The sequence below is a fragment of the Solanum pennellii genome, chromosome 6, assembly GCF_001406875.1.
Source record: "Solanum pennellii chromosome 6, SPENNV200".
In the NCBI taxonomy this organism is placed as follows: Eukaryota; Viridiplantae; Streptophyta; class Magnoliopsida; order Solanales; family Solanaceae; genus Solanum; species Solanum pennellii.
This window is the reverse complement of record NC_028642.1, coordinates 42,346,703-42,367,790: the sequence shown is the minus strand read 5'-3', so window position 1 is coordinate 42,367,790 and position 21,088 is coordinate 42,346,703. Positions and strand designations below refer to the sequence as shown.

Below are 21,088 nucleotides of genomic sequence, written 5' to 3'. Positions count from 1 at the left end.
AAGGTATTCTTTCAACTAGTATCATCTCAATTAATGTAGTATCGCTTTCAATTAATGTAGTATCGCTTTTCGCAATTTAGAGGGTTCAACTATTTAAATGTTTTATAATTCTGACCAAGCCTTGTAAAGTAAGACCTAACCCTCTTTGTTTGTACTTATTTCTATTGATATCTTTTTATTTTCTCTTAATAAAAGACCGCTAAATAATTTGTGTAGTAGTTAAGTTGAAAAGAAAAAAAAGCCTTGGAAGTTGGATTAGGATGTAGTGAGAACTTGCCCTTTTGAACTTTATTCAATTGTTTTATTCTAATTCTAAAGTAAAATGACCATTTCATAAACATGAATAATTTCCAAATAAGACTAGTGTTCCAACCATGGTGTACCAATTCCACTACAATACACCTTTGATTGATAACTCTCCTTATCAAGCCTTTAACTGTTAACCTGATACTGCAATATCAAACATTATGAAGAGGGAATTTCCGCGATTACCGCCTTCGCACGTTCAATAATTATACATTATTGTACAGATACAACAATCTGCATACATAAACCACATTATTCTGCATCACGTCTAAATGTGCAACACTTAATTTTAGTCCAACCTGGAACAGTTGACAATTTAATTTATAGATTTAAGAACCTTGAACATCTAAATCAAGAGATGGAGACTCTTCTAGCTTTTGGAGAGATCCATCCAGACTGCAAACTTGAATGATGAATGTAACGCTTGAAGTGCCAGAGGGAACTACAAGATCAGATACATAATATGCTTCAAGTACCGCAACTCCCAGGTACTCGTGGACTAGCTGAAGTGATCCATTTGATTCTGCAATTAAGAGATCGGGTTGTTTCTTGACGTAGATATTATACTTAGGGAAAGGGTGAGTCTTCCCGCCTTTCAATTTCCAATCAAGCTTGACATTGAGTTTCCTGGAGCCATTTGAATTGGAAGACGACAATTTAGTGAAGTTACCTTCAACAAGCCATGAAGTTGATGGTGGGAAGTCGGAATTCAGCGTCAAACTATTTATTGCAAGATGACCAAGCACTGCATGATATTCTGATGGAGAAAGCGCCATGGTTTTACCTTGACTTTCTGATTTGTGAACTTCAGGTCTTAATTTATAGCATACAGCATGGATTTTTGTTAATGTGTATCCTTCCATTGATATACTACTTTCTTGTATGACCCATGATGATTCACTCTCTAATTTAGTAACACGATGAGGCATTATAACATTGTCAAAATGTCTAACAAAACGACTCATAGTCAGCAAAGAATCACCCGAAGAAGCAAGTAATACTGATTTTTGCTCCGCGGCAGCAGAAGTGAACTCAAGAGATAAGCCCAACAGAGAGCTTCCATTTGATTTTACCTGCATTATAAGCGTAACAGATTATAAATGAACAAGTACAACCAGGGAAACAAACATACATGTATACCATCACAACATGAACTTTTCATATCTCTGCAGAAGTTGGGCCATTTGGAGGGGTAATATATCTCAGGAAACTCACCAAGCAGGAAAGAAGGATGAGTCCATACGAAAAAAAGAGAGTAATTTACTGGCAGCCCCTAGGGTTAGGATATTTTTTGGTAAGGGCCTTAAGGGTAGAAATTGATAATTCAAAGTCAGTATTTGACATTGGCCACTTGAAAAGGTACACATTCTTTAGAAAAAAAACCTGTATATTTCAATGTCCTAGAGTAAGGTAATGTATTTATTCTTGTTGAGTAAATTAGATCACCTAGAGAATTTTATTACAGGATCCTGAGATAACAACACAGCACTACTCTCAGGTGAACACTAAACAACTGGCCTTAGGTAGTATAAATCCCCTCCACAAGAGAGGTAACAAATCTTTGTAAAAGGATTTCTGTGGTTGGTGAAAATTATCAGTATGTCTTTGCAAGTGATTTGTAACAATTAGGAACTGCAACAACTATTATCCCAAAGAAAAAGGTGGCTTACAGATAAAGTTACCAGTTACCCAAAAAAAAAAAAGTGGCTTACGGAATATGTAAAATGAACAGGTAAATCTGCTAACAGAAGCTTCCCTTCAAACAACCTTGCTGAGAATTGAAAATCACCCTCAAGTGTTCCATTGAATGTTAGGTTCCCTCCTCCATTATAAGATGGCTCCTTGATACTGCAACATCCATGCATTGGTCAAATCCAATACAGATGACTAGTTCCCAAATCAAATCATTGAACAGAAACGCACACCAGCTAGAAGCTACTATGAAAAAAGGAATCACATAAAGCCCCGATATGTTAACATGCATTACATATAGACACACGCGTAAGCGTGCGAGCGCACACACACACACATATTTATATATATATATATTTATGTGTGTGTGTGTGTGAGAGAGAGAGGGAGGATATTTTGCTATCATACCAAATGAAAGTAGTAGCCTAGTAGGTCAGCAATCTACCCACTTCTCTTTCCATTATCTACACCCCTAACTACCCTTTCCAATTCATTATTTGAAGAAAAATTTTTATCATTAATTTTCCACATTTTCTCGCTGTTGTCTATTTTATCCGTGTTCTTTGAGAATCCACTCCAGTTGCATTGTTTTGTCTAAGCTTTGGCTCGACCTGTCTCCGGTCGGTGGATTAATTTGTGTTTCTGGTTTGGCACATTATTCTCATATGTTGATTGGTTATTTCTAGTGAGTCTTCTATGGGAAACTAAGGCTGCTTTTGTTGGTTAGTGAGCAGCTCCAATTTTTTCTTTTGGTGCTATTTGTTTGGGTGCTAGTCTGCAGCAAGCCTTGGTTTTGTTTTCCAATTCTAGAGGTTAAGGTTCTGGTGAGTGATTGAGGCTATTTTGATTCGACAACTGGAACACCTGATATATTTGATACAAGTTCCCAATGATCAACCATAGGCATGGTCCATGGATTTGGTGGAACATAAGCCATCATTAGAAGTGATATGCAAGGAAGGTGAAAATGGAATCTAATGGTAGAGCAGGATATTTGTTTACATATAAAAACATACAGGGTTCTGTAACCTACTACATGGTAGATATAAGGGTTATGAGATGGACGGGTGCTGTGTGGGATTTGACTGTTACGAGGATTCAACTCTAGTCTCGAGGTATTCTTCCTCGTGATTGATCGTGACCAGTAAGAAAAAGCAAAATATATTTTAAACTCAGAAAAGGATAGGCATGCTGCTTATATATCCTTCAACCTACAAACATGAAGGTACCTCTGATTCCCTCTAAATGAAGATGTGAAAGTCCTATTTTCTTATGATCTTCAATGAAATCAAAAGAAAAGAGAAATAACAGATGATTTTCCAGTGAGGGAATAGCTAATAGGAGATTTGATGATTGCAGGGACTAAAAACTTTCTGAAAGAGAAAAAGGGGAAAGGTGATTTTTCTGGGTTTGTTAAGAAGATGATAACCCGGGGTCCCAAAAGAAGGTGATTGGAAATGGGAAGGTAGTTGGAGATAGGGAAATATTTTTGTTGAAAGGCATAACTGTGCTTACTGTTAAAGAGAATGTAGGTACATTAAGGAGAACTAAAGAGTAGGAACTGCTATAACCTACTAATAGCAGGATAGCAAAACCAGACAGCTTTCAGCTGAATTGCTGGTTAAATTCTCCAATGTTCTGAGTTGCTGAACTGGTGGGCTTTAACATTCCCAATAAATAGGCATTTCTAAGATTCTTCACTGATAAACTATGAAAACAAAGGGAATGTTTGGTTATCTCAAATGAAGCTGCCGTCACAAACTGCATTGGGTCTCAGAGAGAGACAATTTAAGGTTCACCAATGTCACAAAAATTTCTAATCTAGAACAGAGGGCAAAGAGACACTACAGTTTACATGTGCTGGTGTCCAACTTTGTGCATTTTTATGTATTTATGATGGCTTATGTAGAAAGATTTACATATTAAACCATTTTCTCCAGAATTTAAGTGTCAAATGCTTCAAATAAGACTTTACATGTGATAGATCATCAGACTGAAACAAGGGACTATCAGGAAGATCGAAAACTAAATGTAATAAGCACAGAAACTTACTCAACAGCAACTTTTAGATTCCCTCCAGTTGATTCTCCAGAAAACCTCAGGAAAGGCTGAGAAGAATGTGTATATGTTAGAAAGGGTGAGAAGTTTGCAAAAGGGGATGGATTATCTTAGTGATGACATGGTATAGAATCTAAGAGCTAAAATAACATCAGTATACTCATAAACATATTAAGAATTACGTAGATTGCAAACGACAACTCTTACCAGATATTCAATTATTTTACTGTGTAGTGGTTAAAGAAGAATTTTTGCAAACAAAACTCAAGAAAAATATTTCACAAGGTGTTAGACAAATTCAAGTAGGGAATAACAAGGAAATACTAGTTGTGCTGTCAGTTCTAGTCACTTACACTCTATTTAACTTATTACCTTTCAAAAATTAATCTGAAGAGCAAATCATGTAGTTCAAGACATCCCCGTGAAACGGAGGACAAGAATAACATGCCTCTGTAAAAGGTTTCAGAAATTACTGAAACAGTCTGTATCTCCATATATTGTGCCTAATTGCATGAATACTTTTGACGATAACAGTAACATTATGTAAAACTAGAAAGTACATGAGATGATATGAACATACATCTTAGTTGTAGGAACTGTGCACCAGACAAATCAATGAAATTGTCTATAATTATTGTAAGTTGTAACATGTAAAAATTGGAGTTCAATGCTTTGTTTTAGATCTTAGAGGACAACTACATTAAACAGAAATTTCTCCAAAATTGGAACTCCTGACAAATGCTATACTTTTACTTCATTTAATAACAATAAGCTCGAAAAAAAAAATCCGGAAAGACACCTGAAAGCTTTGGGAAGAAATGTTGTTCCAAGGAGTCTGTGACATTTGCTTTCCATCGACTGTAAACTGGTAACCATGACCCTGATGATGATAACATGGATGTTAGTGGCCATTACCACCTCATAGAATTTTTGAATAGAAAACATTTTAATTGCCTCAGCCTTCTCCCTGTTATTCATAAAAGCCATAGAAGCACCTTTGGACCAAGATGGGGACCCTTTTTGTTTTTGGGAACTGCTTGCATCTCCCATTAACTTTCAGTACATGACAATTTTATCCGATACCTATTGTAATTAAGGACACCTTTCTGCTTATGCATTACATGGCGTCTTCAGCTTTAAGTTTCACACTGGACCATTTGATCATGCTTTTATCCGTGTTGCTAATCAAATTAATTAATATACAATGACATACATAGTTCCTTCCCTCTCCGACATGCAGGAACCACGGTAATGGCCTAGACTCTTCTATTCACTCTTGAATCATAATTATTTGCTTCTTGAAATTCAGGTTAAACATGTTTCTAGTAAGAGTACAAAAGTTTCTAAGCATGCTGGTTGTACTTCTCTAAGTGAGCTATTCAACAAAAAGTTAAACATAAGTTACATAACTAGTACTTGAGATAAGGATCATATGAAGACAACCCACCTTAGCATTGTAGGTAGAAGATACAAGCAATAAATCTGCATTTTATTTTGTAAAAAGATGAAGGAAGCAGAAAACAATATTATGAAAAACAAACAAGCTCAGAACATACCTGATCAAAATTAGAGTAGAACGGAAGAATTTGGGGGTAATTTTGTGAGATATCCCATGATTTTTCTACAAGTGCCCACCAACTGCATGTTAAAGCATTTAATAATGATATGGTTAACAGCAAGCATATACTACTTTTTGATAACCAAACAGAGCAGTGTAATCAATTGCAGATATGACTATGCAGCAGTATTTACAAAATCTGGTAATATATTGATATTCAACACAGCTTTGAGACATACAATCAGGCTGTTTCATTTTATATGACATAGTTTGATTGGAAACAGAAACTAAGAAATCACTTTAAATTGCATATGATAGCATAGTAATAGAAGAAAAACATTGAATTGAACTGTTGAAACTTTAGTTCACAAGGGACGCATCCTTCATGGCGAGAAACTCTAATTACTTGAATGCAACTTCTATACAGTAGTATCATTTTGGAAGTGCATAAAACTTTCTGAGACATTTTAAAACAAAATATGTCATATAGATTCAAATGAAGAGACATCCATTTTCAGCTTGGTTGCTTAAAAATATAAAGAAATGGAGAGACTTCCACTTTTGCCTTGCCAATTTAACTAATCTCTTGGACCTCATCTTTCCATATTGCTAGCAGGGTGGTTTATCATTTGCCAAGGAAAGACCAAACAAAGAAAAGGGATTTTCTTTTTCAAATAACTAAAAAATCATGAGAATATCCAAGTGGTGCAGAGGGTGTTCTGCACATGAAAAGAAATTAAACCATGGAAATCAGGATATCGAAATATTGTGAATCTTGAACAATAATCTGAAGAGTAATCTTTAGTGGAAATCTGTAAACGCATTCTTTTAGAGTAAAGCATTTAAGAGATATTATGGCAGGCAGTGCCGGACCGGTTCTGTGCAGTTTGAAAGTCAGGTAGTTGTTTTGTCTCATACACCCATCCAGGAGCAAATATGGCAGCTGAGACATTATCCCTCTTAATCACATCAAGTGCCAAATTTGTCTGCATAAGAACAGGATCAGATAATTTTACAAGTGAATAGTTCTTTTTAACAGGTTGTTTAAGAAAACAGAAGTGGCAACACAGCCTACATGAAAGGTGAAACTAGAGTATGCTTTTAACAATGAAATGTATTTTATTTCCAACTGTCCAAACTAACTACTTACTAAGAAAGACACTGATACTAAACCTTACATCAGAGAATCAGCATCCTCCTTCCAGAAGGTCAATTTTGAATTACTCTGTAATATAGAAAGTTGATAATTTTTGAGGTTTAACAGCTCCTAATTGCCTACTCACAGCATTATTACATCTGGTCCCAATTATAGTCTATGATAAGAACCTAGCTAACTGAAAAAGAATTACTCTCATAGTAAAGGTAAAATACTGGTTACAAACATTTTTCGGTCGAATATCAGATTTTCTTTTAATCTATTAATAAATATGGTAACAGGCCCAAATTCTCTCTCCTTGAATAATCAAAGATACAAATAAGGAAGGACTTCTTACTAAAACAGATTCAACCAAGAATACCCTGTAAATTTTCAAATATTTCTGTCAATATCAAACAGTATAAAACATTAACTTACAAGATAAATAAGAGAATGATGATATGCATTATGTATTTAGCACCAAGACATGAACATAGAGGATGAGGTGTTAATTTTTTATTTCCCATACGTGGTCTACAAACTCACCGTCCATTGTCCACCACCACAAGTGTTTCTTCCAAAGACATCAATTCCCATGTAAACATCGAACTTCCTGTCAACAGCAACCTCAGCTGAAAGCTTAGGGTAATTCTCCTATAAGTAAACAAGAAAACAGCCTTTAGCAATTATTATTACTAACCTGAAAAAAAGAGAACTAAGAATTAGCAGAAAATACCCGCCAAGTGTAGTTTACAAATATACCATCAGATATATCAAAAAAGGGCTTGTTTTTTTCGTTTAGTTGATCTTGCCAGCTAAGTTTCCCATCAATTGTGACGCTATCATACCTGCAGCATAGCCATAAGAAAAGACAATTATGCTGTTTTTACACTTTGAAGAGATGGTTTATTTCATGATATTACCATGGGATCAAAGATCCACAAGCAGAAAGAAAGAAAAACTACGCTGCTTTTAACTTTGAAGAGAGGTTTTCTTTCATGATATTACCATATGACCAAAGATCCAGGTACAAGGGAATGCATGGACTGAGTTAAGTGGCTGACAAATTCTTTCAGGTTAGGAATTTGCCCGACATCCAGGGAAACTTCCATATTGACCTGACAGCAAGATATTTGAAAAAGAAAAAAAGGATTCTGGAATAAGACATAGTTATGCAAAGAACTATGACGCAATAAACTTATTCCTCAATGATTTTTTACCAGAATGCAGTTACGACTGTATGACTATACTCACCTTATTTCACAAACACCAATTACCATGGATTTTTACTTTGTAGAAATTTGTCCTACTCTTCAATTTCCAAATATGATGTTGACCAAAAAACTATTTTTTCTCCTCTGATATAGAGAAAGTTTCTCAAGATTTTTCTTCCAAAAAGGACAACAAAAAAGGATAATATTATTTTTTTAAAAAAACTCACTTTTCAAGTCTAACAGGCATATCTAAAATTAAGAAAATCAAGAAATTTCATGCTAAGAGTGTAAAGATATGGCATCAAGTTTTGTGATTAGTAAATGTAAGAGAATCAATTGCTTACCAGCCAGCCATCAAAGCCTAAAGCAGCAGCAAGCTCACTTAACCTCTCTGCATACATCTGAGCTGAGTTCTTTGATGACAATAATTTATTGGCAATACGTTTCCCTTCATCCCACTCCAAGATAAAAGTTCCCAATACCTTATAACAATAGGAGGAAATGACCATACAGGCAGAAACTCAGGTGTTTGAAGAGTAGACAAATAACTCTTTAAGAGAAATTAGTAAATCCGTCAACTACAACTCAATCCCAAATTAGTTGAAGTCGTGTACGAATCATTGTCTCTATTAAGGTTTCATTCAACATAGTTGGAGAAGTAAATCGCATAAATCGACATATGGATGAGTTAGCAAATTAAAGATAGACTCGTCTTGTTTCAAAAGAAGTTAACCAAATTAATTAAGTGTAAAACGAGAAAAACAAAACATAATTTGAATCAATAAATTAATTAAGTGTAAAAACATAATTTGAGTCAATATTGTTAATTGTAATACCTTCACTCCATGCTTGTGAGCAGTGTTAATCCAACAAGGAGGCGGTAGAGTAACCAATGAATGAGAAAAATAGACGAATACATCAATTAAATACCAATGCCATATAGCATAAGCATCAGGATTATTCCCTCCTTGTATCCATTTATCGTCAAGGTATCCTCCAGCCATATCGTGACACACCAGAAGCCTACGCCGTTTCGGTAGTTCATTGGCGGCGTAAGGCGGCAACTTCACAGAGGCCTTATTGAAGGGGAAGTGAAAAGAATCGAAATAGGATCTCGACTCAAGTTCTTCCAGTGTTTTGAGTGGATATGATACGGGAATCGAAGGTTCTGATGGATCAAACGGCGGAGGATCATCGGAAGGATGAACTGAGTTTTGATTTGCGGCCATGGGATTGAATTTAGATAGGAGAGTGAAGAGGGAATTGAGAATAGACTTGAGGGAAGCTAGGGTTTGAGGATGGTGAGATTTGAAGTAAGAGCGAAAGTTGAATGTCATGGGAGAAATGGAGATTTAAGAATTCATGAAATGGAATGGAGTGGGACTTGAGGAAAAGAGTTGACGTGGGAATCACAATATTTGAACTTTTATTCTTCTTCCTTAATTTATACTCGTGTGTTTCGGTATAAAATGAATTTCATCCTCCAAAATCAATTTCCTTCCACTTTAAGTTCCAAAAGTTTGATTTTGATTAATTTTTTAAAATTAAATTAAATTATATAAACTCAATATTTTAAATAAGAAAATCATAATACATTACATTTTTTCATATAAATATGATTAACATTGTAAATCCATTAAATTATGAATTGTCCATTTGATTACTTCAAGAACTATGATGAATTCATGTATGTATAATTCTAAGGTGATATCAACCTTGGTGGATAACTACGTATCTAGTAATTGGACATTTTTTATGGTAGCCTTTGGGTAATATCTCAATTCTATAAATAGAGATATCATTCACCTTTTGTAGAATACACTTGAATAGAAGAAAACTTCTCTTCTTCATCTCTATATCTTGTCTTCTTCTCTTTATACTTATATTGCTTGATATGAGTTTGATTTTACAACACGTTATCAGCACGAGACTCTAGCCAATTGAGATTGAGTTTTAGTTTTTCTTTAGATCATGTTTTGGTTGATCTCGTTATGAGAATCAAGGAATTATATTCACAAAATCGGGTGTGTATTTTCTAAAGTCTTTTTATGATTTAGAATACATTAGTGTTCGATCACTAGCATTGACTAGGAACCAAAGTCATACACTACTATTGATGGAATATGACATGATATACAAAATTTCTTAAATGGAAGAAGGTATAAAATTTTAATAACATTTGAAAAAAATTCAAAGGCTGAGTCATGTTGTACTTCGGTCTATTACACCTTTGGTTAAGGGTAATACGGTGGATTCAAGTTTCATCCCACCAAAAGAGTAAGATATTAGGTTAAAGTCCGGATGCACCATAATAAAAAAAAATGTTTGAGGATAAAACGGTAGATTTATGTTCTATCGCACCAAGAGGGTAAGACATCAATTTGAATTTTGATGCATCACAATGACAACGTATTGAGTTCGAGTCTCAATGCACCATAATGATTATAAAATGATGACTAAGGCAAAAATAGTATATTTTTTATGAAAAATCTTGAAATTCATTATATTGATTTGCTCCATTACTTGAAAAGAATGTGGTAGCAACATATGATAACTTTGAAATCCGCATGATAACTTTGAAATCCGCATGTTAACTTGCTCCATTCTATCATATGAATGTGGTAGCAGTGAATAATTACTCTGAAAGATGACAAATAATTGACGATATGAATAAGGGTGTGGAGGGACGAAATTATAATAGTTATCATTGTGGTAATTATAAAAGGAAGAATACTATGGGTTCTCCAAATACTCCTTCAAAATGTGAAGGTAATTTTTATTATCAAGATGGTATGAAATGTCATTGGACACGCGGTTCATGTCGTGCGACCTTATTTGATAAATTTTATAAATCCTCCATTAAAATAAAGAATATAAAGTGATGGTGCACTTAATCTTTCAAAGTAATTTCGAGGTGGATCATGTAAATATGTCAAATATAAAGGTATGACATGTTTTAATGGTTATAGTCAACTCACGGAGAGTCTATGACTTGTAATAGACATTGGTGAATGTTTGCCTATTCTTGAAAGTGAATATGGAAAAATATGAATAAGAACATATTCATGTATGGTTGGATATATGCCAAAATCACCTCTACGAGAGGTCTAAGAGGACAAATAAATTTTATTTGGCAGAAATGGTTAATGGTATTGTATGTTTATACATCATAAATATTATGATATGTTTATTATGAACTATCGAAAGGAAAAATGAAAAAAAAAAGTAATTCTTGCCTATAAATTAAAGTTGTGGTCATGACCAAAATAATATTATTGTATGGTAATACAAAATTGTCATTGGTTGTGTACCTACGGTACAACAAAAGTAAAGCAAGAAAAATGTCTTGCTCGTAATAATTTTAACTATGACAATAATAATATAATTTCTCCTTGAAGATGTTCACCATATGGATGGTGTCATGGAATATGTGATAGTACACAAAATTAATTGCAAGCTCTAACGAGTTGTATTATTATCAGAGGAATAATAATGGGGTTGTAGTAAGTCTTAAAAGAAACAGTTTTGGATGAGTTGAAAAAAAATATTGAGACTATAAATTATGAAAAGATTTAATATCTTTGAATTACTACAACCGAAGCGGGTTATAAATATTTTATGTAAAAGGTTACCCATTGTTTCCTCTCGTTTGTTGCACACAAACATGGACATGCTGATGAAATCACATGCAAAAGTAAATTATAAGTGTACTAAAATAAAGATCAGTTGGCATGACCGGTTGACCATTCTGATTTAAATGTGATGCAAATATAATTGAAAATTCATGTAGATTATATGATGAAGAAATAAAAAAAAATCTTTAAGAAATTTCTTGTGTTGTTTGTTCTCTTTATAAAATGATAGTTGTATCAGCTAAGGTTGAGATTGTAATTTTCTGAAATTTTTGGAACATATAAAAAGGTGAATATGGGTCCATTCGCCTGCCATGTGGATCATTTGCAACTATATGATAGGTGCATCTATGTGATGATCACATGTGCTTTGATGTCAACTTAAAAATTGATGTTTGTAAGGTTGTTTGCTCGAATTGTTAAATTAAGAGCACAGTTTTAAATTATAAAATTATATTGATAATATTGGTTGATTTAGCAGAAATTAAAAGCATCAAATCACAGCTAAATCATGGTTATAAGAAAAGAACTCCCAAATAAGATTTGGTATGAGGTAATTTTATTTAATATGAAGCAACACATGTATGCATCAAGCCAACAAGGTTTTCCTGTTAAAATTGGTTCAGGGTCAGAAACCAAATAATTTTCATGTAAAATGTTGAATGTGCGGTTATGATTTTAATTGTTCCACCATGCACAAGGATGAATTCTCAAATGGTTGGGACGAATGTTAGATTTTCTAACATTAGGGGGAGAGATAATTGTCTGCTAAAAATTAGTTGTGAGGTTAATTATGAATTATCTAGATCCTCCTTAAATAAATATGTGAACTTAAAGTTGAAGGGATAATTCATTTGCATAATGTTGCAAATCAATTGCCAGATGGATGTACTGACTCTATGATATTATTCAGCTGCAAATTCTCCAACGTGAAGTCCTTGAAGGACAAAGTCTATGATACGCCAGAAGCGTAATAGACCAATCGATTTCAAATATAAAATTCCTTGAAGAAGGAAGGAGTAAATGATCAATATGATAATGATAATGAGGCAAGTGTTATGAAATAGCATATTAACATAACACTTCATAAAACCTCGAAAAAGGTTCAGGTACCTGAAAAATAATGAAAAATAAAGGGATCTCGATAAGTTATGTCTTGTTGGAATCGATATCAAATAACCGTCGATAATATCTTCGATATGAGGTAGCGCTCAATGATATAAATTGTGACGAGGATCTTGAATTCAAATCTGTCATAGAGTGTGGACAGATAAATGCTTGACCAAGTAAAATGCATAATTCAAGTATATTTTGTTTCACTTATAGAAGTGATGTTTTGAATTGATAGTCCATAAATTAAGGTATAATGTCAGTGGGGCACAAATAAATTATTATGCGATGGTGTAATCGTAAGATATCAAGTAATGATTGTGCCTTGGGAATAAAAGTTTGTCGCAAAAATTCTGACATTATTGGAGATGTTTTTTTCCTATGGTGGATGCAATGAGATTTATTTTGATCGGGCAACATATGAAAAACTTGAATGCATATAATGAATAATTGTCATGTCTAGTTAGACAATGAAGGTTATATGAAAATCCTTGAAATAATTGAGGTGTTTGAAGCATATAAAAGTTTAAAGTAAATTTTTTAATAAAGCTTTAAGAATCCTTACATGGATTGAAATAATCAAGGAAGAAAATGTACAAAAAGAATGACCCTACTTATCCTTGCATTTTTATGAAAAGATCAGGGTCTGAAGTTGTTATAATAGTTGTGTATGCTGATGACTTGAACATCAATAACACTCTAAAAGAGCTTTCAAAAATTGTTGTGTGTTTGAAAAGGTGAAAAGGTCTTGGTAAGACAGAATTTTGTCATGACCTACAGATTGATAATTTAACGAATAAAATATTTGTCCATCAGTCAACATACAGAGAAAAGTTCTGATGCAATTTTATATAGATAAATCACATTCATTGAGTACCCAATGATCATAAGAGCGCTTGACATAAATGATGATTCATTTTGATCTCAAGAGAATGATGAAAAGTTTCTTGGTGATGAAACTCCATATCTTAGTGCAATCAGAGTACTAATGTATCTTGCTAATAATATTCGATCAGATATCTGTTTTGCAGTAAATTTACTGGCAAGATTCGGTTCTTCCCCAACAAAAGGACATTGAAATGGTGTTATGTGTATACTTGAATATCTTTGAAGGATCATAAATATGAGTTCATTCTATTCCGAAGAATTCAAATCAGAGCTGATTAGTTACGCAGATGCAGAATATTTATCTAATCCACATAAAGTACGATCTCAAACACGTTATTTGTTTGCATGTGGTGGCACAATATATCCTGGTGATCAATGAAGCAAATGTTGTTATACAGCAATAAAAGCCCTCCATGAAGCAAGTTGAGAGACAATGACACACCAACTCAGAAAATGTATGATTTTTCTTTGAAGAAAATATACCAATCATAATATATGAAGATAACCAACTGCAAATGAAAGTGTCCACAAGATGATTATTGATGTGAACAAGTTGAATGAACAATTTACTTGCAATAACGAGGTCATGACGAATAGATTGATATTTAAATTCAGCTAAGCTCAAAGCCTCGTCATATACATCAAATCAGAAAATGATATATCAGGATGAGTTCAATGATGCAACATCTTCGTGAATGTGATTTGATTACAAAGACACTGTCAATATTAATATTTGAGAAGCTGGTGTACAAGATAGGAGACATCACCGCAAGAAATTAAGTGATATTTTGATCAGGGGGAGTATAATACGCGTTGCACTCTTTTTCCCTTGACCGAGACTTTTTTCTACTGACTTTTTTGGGCAAGGCTTTTAATGAGGCAACAAATAGTGCGTATCAAGCGATATGTGTACTCTTTTTCCCTCACTAGAATTTTTTCCCACAGGATTTTTCCTAGTAAGGTTTTAACGAGGCACATTGTCCAAGGGGGAGTGTTTAAATCAATTGAATTATGGATTGTCCATTTGTTTACTTCAAGAATTATGATGAATTCATGTATGTATAATTCCAAGGTGATATGAATCTTGGTGGATACCTATGTATCTACTAATTGAACATTTATCATGGTGGCCTTTGGGGTAATATCTCAACTCTATGAATAGAGATATCATTCACCTTTTGTAGAAAGAATACACTTGAATAGAAGAAAACTTTTCTTCTTCATCTATATATCTTGTCTTCTTCTCTTTATACTAATATTGATATGAGCTTGATTTTATAGCAATTAAAAAATATATCATAAAATATTTTTATCCGTTGACTCTAAAAATAAAAATCATAACAAGTAAAACTGAATGAATGAGATAATTTTTTTCAAAATACAAAAATGTATTTATTACTCCCTCCATCTCTTATTAGTTCACCATCTTACAACAAAGTAGTAATTAAGATTTACTATGACTTTTGCAATTAATTCTTTTTGAAAATGTTTACCTTTGTTTGAATTAATAAAATTATTTTCTTATTTATGATTTTTTAATATGAGCGTAAAAAGAAATATAATCAACTAATACGTAATAGGGGGAGTAATTTCTCTTTGATGATTTTTTCAATCATTCTACATTTTTTAAGATTCAATTATTTTTTTACATTTTCTAGAATTATAATATTAAAGTGAGTATTTTCATGACAGGAATTAAATTAAGTATAAGAAATATTCTATATTGCTAAATCATGTTTTAACGAATGTCTTTAATTAACTTTCTGTTTCACACACAAGAATATATATTTTATTTTATAATGGAGTAGGAAATATTTTACGTCCATACTACTGACATGGTTAGATTTTTACTACCTATAATATTTACGGATAGTTATTTTAAAAAAAAATTATTATCACACAAATATCTATCACTTATATAAATTATAAGTATTAAATTTTTTTTTCTTAAATTTAATGTCAAGTAAAACCAACTTATATTAAAATAGAAAAAATTTAAACATCAAAATAGAAAAATAATATCAAGTGGAAATTTAAAAATAAAAAATTAATGATTTGTCATTTATGGACACTACATAGCATGTGGATCGAGTCTAAAAAGTAGTGGGGTGATTGTGTTTCCAAGAGAGCTACATATGGTAAAGTTTATTCAATTGATTGATGTACGATTTTCCTAGGAAATGTATCATTCACACATAGGACTCTGCAGCTTTTTTCTTTCTTTATTTTTCATTATAATGTTTGGTGTTGCGATTAATTATAATATTTTGTTGCGATTAGAATTTGATTGAATTTGAATTTGTAATAATTTTTTTTACATTAAACATAAAATACTCTTTATCAAATGTAACTTTGTATCCAAGGAGTTCGAATCAATATATCTATTTAAAAATGAAAAAATATGTATCATTTTATTACAATCTTTATTAGTAATATTTGTATGCTTTACGCGGCAACTATTTGATGAAAAGGCAAAAATATTGTTAATAATTGCGCAGCTGCTATGCTTTACGCGGCAACTATCCGACGTATAGGCAAAATAGTTATTAGTGATTACGCAGTTGCTATGCTTTACGCGGCAACTATCTGACGTAATGGTAAAAAAGGACACAGGAAGGAGGAAGAAATTGGTGAAATCGTCCCATCTTTGTTTTCTTTATTTTGTCGAGCAATTATTATCTTCCTTGCTTTAGTGGCCAAGCTTGTGGACCCTTCATTTTAAATTAAAGGGGAAAATAAATAAATGTTTTCTGTGTCTCAATTTATATAACACTTTAGATTTTAAAATTAAAATAAGTTTATCTTTGAATCATTAATTATTGAGACTTATAAATATACTCTCTCCGCCCCATATTATATATAGTCATCTTTTTCATTTGTATTTGCATTAAAAAATAAGGTAATTTACCCCTATATTCTTATTTAGTTAGATGTAGATTTTCAAGGTTAGTCAAAGTAAATATATTTTCAAAGTAAATATATTTTCAAGATTAATTAATTAATCAATAAGGGCAAAATATGATATTTTATGCATAAATTTTATAAAATAACATATATTGTGGTCCAACTATTTTTAGAAAGGGGTGACTTATAATATGGGGCGGAGGTAGTATAAATTTCATTTTAAATAATTTGAAGATTTCATGAATAACTTTTGGTCAAACTTAAATTGTTTAATTCTTGAAAAGCAACATAAATTGAGGCGGAGAATATATTATTTATTATTCCTTAAAAAAAAAGATTTATACTGATGGAATTAAACAAATCTTTAAACTGATTTTTCCACTGCACAATCAGCAGATGTCGCTCACACTAGATACTAGAAATTGAGGCCAGTTCAAAAACTTGGTTTTAACATCCGAATTAACTCCCGCACATAAACCTAAAGTGCAAATCGATTATAAAATACATTTCGTCATTATTTTGAAATGGTGTTGAATGAATGTCAAGTCCAAACTTAAAGCAGCTCCATAATGCTTGTCAACTAAAAATGTTGACTTTGATAAATCCTCTTGTAAGTTCCAAACTTGCAACCACCCCGTAAGTCATGTGTCAGGCTAATCTAAGTCAAAAACTATGGTGAAGACAAGGAGATACACACACCTTACCAGTCTTTTCCAAAAAGCACGAAAGTATATCACAATTATGACAAAGAAAACCAGATCTAACATTTAGTCTTTGAAGTCACAAGACGCATTGAAACTGCCTATCTGTATGATTATTTGCAAGCTGAACAATAAACAAACTTATGTGCGCGTATACTTGATCTCCTCTAGGTTGATATCTCTAAATCTTTTTCTTTTGTAGAAACAGAATGATGTTGAAGGAAGCATCCCAATCTCAACATCCTTCCACCTTGAAATAGAGGACTGAGCACAAGACAATGGAAATATAACTATAGCTTCATATTATATCATGCAATTAATTCATAACGTCAAATGTAAAGATGCACAGATGTATGATACAAAGGCTCTGAGTCCTTTCTCCGTTACATCACCATCTTTCTTTGACTGTTCGGATCCAGAAAAAGAAACAAACAGAATTCATTAGTCAAATGCAGCCTTTATGAATGATGAGGACAATTTTTGTTGGAAAACTACACAATTCTGGATCTTATGATAAATCTTAGAACTAACTCATCGCCTTGGAGAAACATATGAAGATCAAAGTCAACTTAGCTTGTTTTGTCTACTAGTTACAAGAAAAACATGCTTTGTGGAACAAATTCAGAAACCATCAACCATTTCGTTTTGTACTGCCCAATGGTTTCACAACTTTAGACTTATTTCTGAATATGCTGGGATTACGATGGAGAATGTCTGAAGATAACAATTGAATTGATGAGAAGCTGGAATAGAAGGAACTTGTCAAAAGAACAATACAAATTGTGGAGAACTATCCCAGCTGCTATCTGTTGGACGATTTGGAAAGAGAGAAATGAAAGATGCTTTGAAGATATAGCTCTATACAGAAGATAAAAACAAACAACTGTTTTCTTTTTGGTGAAAAGAGTGTTTGATTAATGATGCAGAATCTCTGTTAAACACACTTTGCTGATTTGATGTGAGCTGTCTTGTGAAAATATTCAACCACAATTCGTGTTGCATTTATAATATTTATACACCCTTTTCTCAATAGAATAAAAGGTAACTAAACAAACTAGAGGAATGAAAGCATTGCCACTACGAAGCAAAGGTAAAGAGAAATATGGCACGATGGCATAGTTTAATTCCTACTTCATCCATACTATCGTGGAGTCTCAGAGGCACGTTCCCTTCTTCTAAGAAAACATTTTTAATACGCAAGAACTCCACTTATGCTTCTTCCTAAAAAAAACAAGATAGATCATAGTTAATAAGTAGGGTGGGTCCAAACAGCCTCCAAAAAGTTTGATACACTATAGAGGTGCAAGACTTGACCTTCGGCTCAGCATAGCTGTTCAGTCTACTCTATGTATAAACATTTTATCATCCTGAGGACGGCCGTACACTGCACCAGAAACAAAATAAGAGAATATATATAATGCATCCGTGTAAGTTCCAGCTTCTTATTATCATGCTCATAATTACACGCACGATTGACTATAGAAGTTAATTAGGAGAGTTGTTGGTCCATATTTCTACCACAAATATCCATCTGTATACCTATTCATGAGGAATTAATGCCTTTGGTGTGGCTGGTTGGGAGTGTACAAAACCTAACTTTCCCGGACTCTCCAAAATTGTTGCCGCACCTAAGCCAGATCCTCCAAAAATGCACTACTTTTGGAGGATCATCTGACACACACCCGTCCACATTTATGAAGAGTCGAGCAACATAACACAAAATCCCTAGGCATTTACGTACAGGTGACATTTGTTTCAAATTATTTCCTAAATTATTTTGAGACTGCAAAAACTGAACAACTTTTCTGTGGTGTTTGACCAAATGAAATTTTCAGAAAGATTGAAGAAGTTTGAGTTTTCCACAGTTATTTGAAAACAAATGTCAACTAGATTGTTCCTTTACATAGTGTCTCTGTATGAACATATCATTTTAATACTGTAGTGTGACTCATATATAAACCAGGTAACGTTTTGGTATAACGATATCATCTTATTGAACAGTGGAAGTACGTCATGAAGTAACTGCAGAAGTAAACAATATCAGTTACCGGACACCAAAGTAATCTTCAACCAGCTATGCCAGTACACAAAAAAAGAGTATCTAAATATACAATTCAGGAATCCGGGGAAGATAGTTCACATTATAATTTTTTTTGACTTGTTCTTCACTTGGAGATGTACAAGGTGTGATGGTTTCTTGTCACTTCACATTCAATATACTGCAAAATTGAAGAGAAGCTAGAACACGGTAATATGCATCTTGACATTAATAATTCCTTAGGACTAAACAAACTCTTTGAAAAGTCGAAGCATACCTCAATAGTTTTTGACGAGGTTGAATTTATAGACGCAAAATCGCTCAACTATTCCCGAACTTAAACCCTGACAGGATTTCTCAATCATGCCTTTGATAGTTCTTCAACAGCCTCATTTTGAGTAGCAGAGAAGAGATCCGTTACGTAATGAGAAATGATTGAATTTATCTGCTTCTCGAATCCCATGCCGAATAGCCGATCAGCCTCATCTAATATCAGGTTCTGTACAAATGATATGGTTGGTGCAGAGTGGCGATTTAAGATGTAGCATTCATCATATATCACTACCAAATCCCAAACAATACGGACAAAAGAAAGGTTGGGGACTCAACAATCAAAACCCAGTGATCCATTTATTGACGGCCTATAGATCGTGGTACATGTGTGACCACTTAGGTGAGAATGTGATAATAGGCAATCATGAAGGTCAGCCTTGAATACGAACTTATGATCTACAATAAGTTCTTTTGGTAAACCTGAACTTAGCATTACCACAGTGCACAAGTGGAAAGCTTTAGACAAATTTAGCACAAAAGTATGCAGCTAAATTGTTTTAACACAGGGCGCATGACACTTGCTTTTCTGTTTTGAAGTATTATAACTAATAGCAGCTAAAAAGATACTAATTAAAGGAAAAACAGAAGCATTTCACTAGGATCTTTATTGGCTGTCAAACGGGTGAATTTGAATAGAACATCATTTGTTTCAATAAAGTAAAACATGTCCGGCGATTAGTTGATTTTTTTTTAGAGTTAATAACTTTGATGGTCAATCAACTATCAATTTTTTTTCACAGAAATTCACTCAACTTTCATTTTCAACTCAAAAGTTACTTAACTATGACTTTTTTGCACAGAAAGTCACTCAAGCTATTTTATTGTTTTTTTCATTAAAATTAGCTGACATGAAATTTTAATTATTAACTAAAAATTTAAGAACCAAATATATATCCATTTAAATTATTTAATGACCCGCCCCATTTACCCCGACCTGCTAAAATATAATACTGAACTTTTTATTTTGCCATTAATTCCCTGATGATTCTCCCTTTGTCTCCCCCCAAACCTTTCCCTCTACGTTCTTCTTCTCCTTTTTTTTTTCTTTCTAATTTGTCAATTTAGTGGTTATTGAATACATGCACATTATCACAAAATTTGCATTGGGGCACATTCAATAGTCAAGGTTTGCTAGTGACACACCAACTGAATATAAAAATGTTTATTCAAACTCCTTTCTCGCAAGTCTCACCATATCTCATTCGCTTTCAAATTTTTTAGATTTTTTTTCAAATCCCCTATATTTCTCATATTTAATTTACTACTGCAACTGCCACTGCAAGTTTTTCATAGAACAGAAAATCACAAAACGAGAGGTTGATATATTGTTGATATGTGAAGAAAAAGTTGAAATTGAGAAATTTAAAAAGAAAAAAAAAAGAGAGAAGAAGAACGTAGAGGGAAAGAATGAGGGACACGAGGGAGATTGATTTAGGGAGTTAGTGATAAAACAAAAAAAATTTAATATTATATTTTAGCGGGTCAGATTAAATAGGGCGGGTTATTAAATGGATATATA

General features: G+C 33.1%; 1 protein-coding gene across 1 annotated transcript; it reads right to left on the bottom strand.

Moving 5' to 3' along the window:
- Positions 1–329: 329 nt before the first annotated feature.
- Positions 330–9,389, bottom strand: LOC107021367 (cytosolic endo-beta-N-acetylglucosaminidase 1-like). Its single transcript, XM_015222012.2, has 11 exons — positions 8,800–9,389; positions 8,308–8,445; positions 7,758–7,867; positions 7,486–7,597; positions 7,296–7,403; positions 6,488–6,600; positions 5,613–5,694; positions 4,856–4,936; positions 4,051–4,106; positions 2,019–2,154; positions 330–1,379 (listed from the first exon to the last, which is right to left on the bottom strand). Exons 1-11 carry the CDS (start codon positions 9,298–9,300, stop codon positions 636–638), a joined length of 2,181 nt encoding a protein of 726 aa, XP_015077498.1. The 5' UTR covers positions 9,301–9,389; the 3' UTR covers positions 330–635.
- Between the last annotated feature and the right edge of the window lie 11,699 nt (positions 9,390–21,088).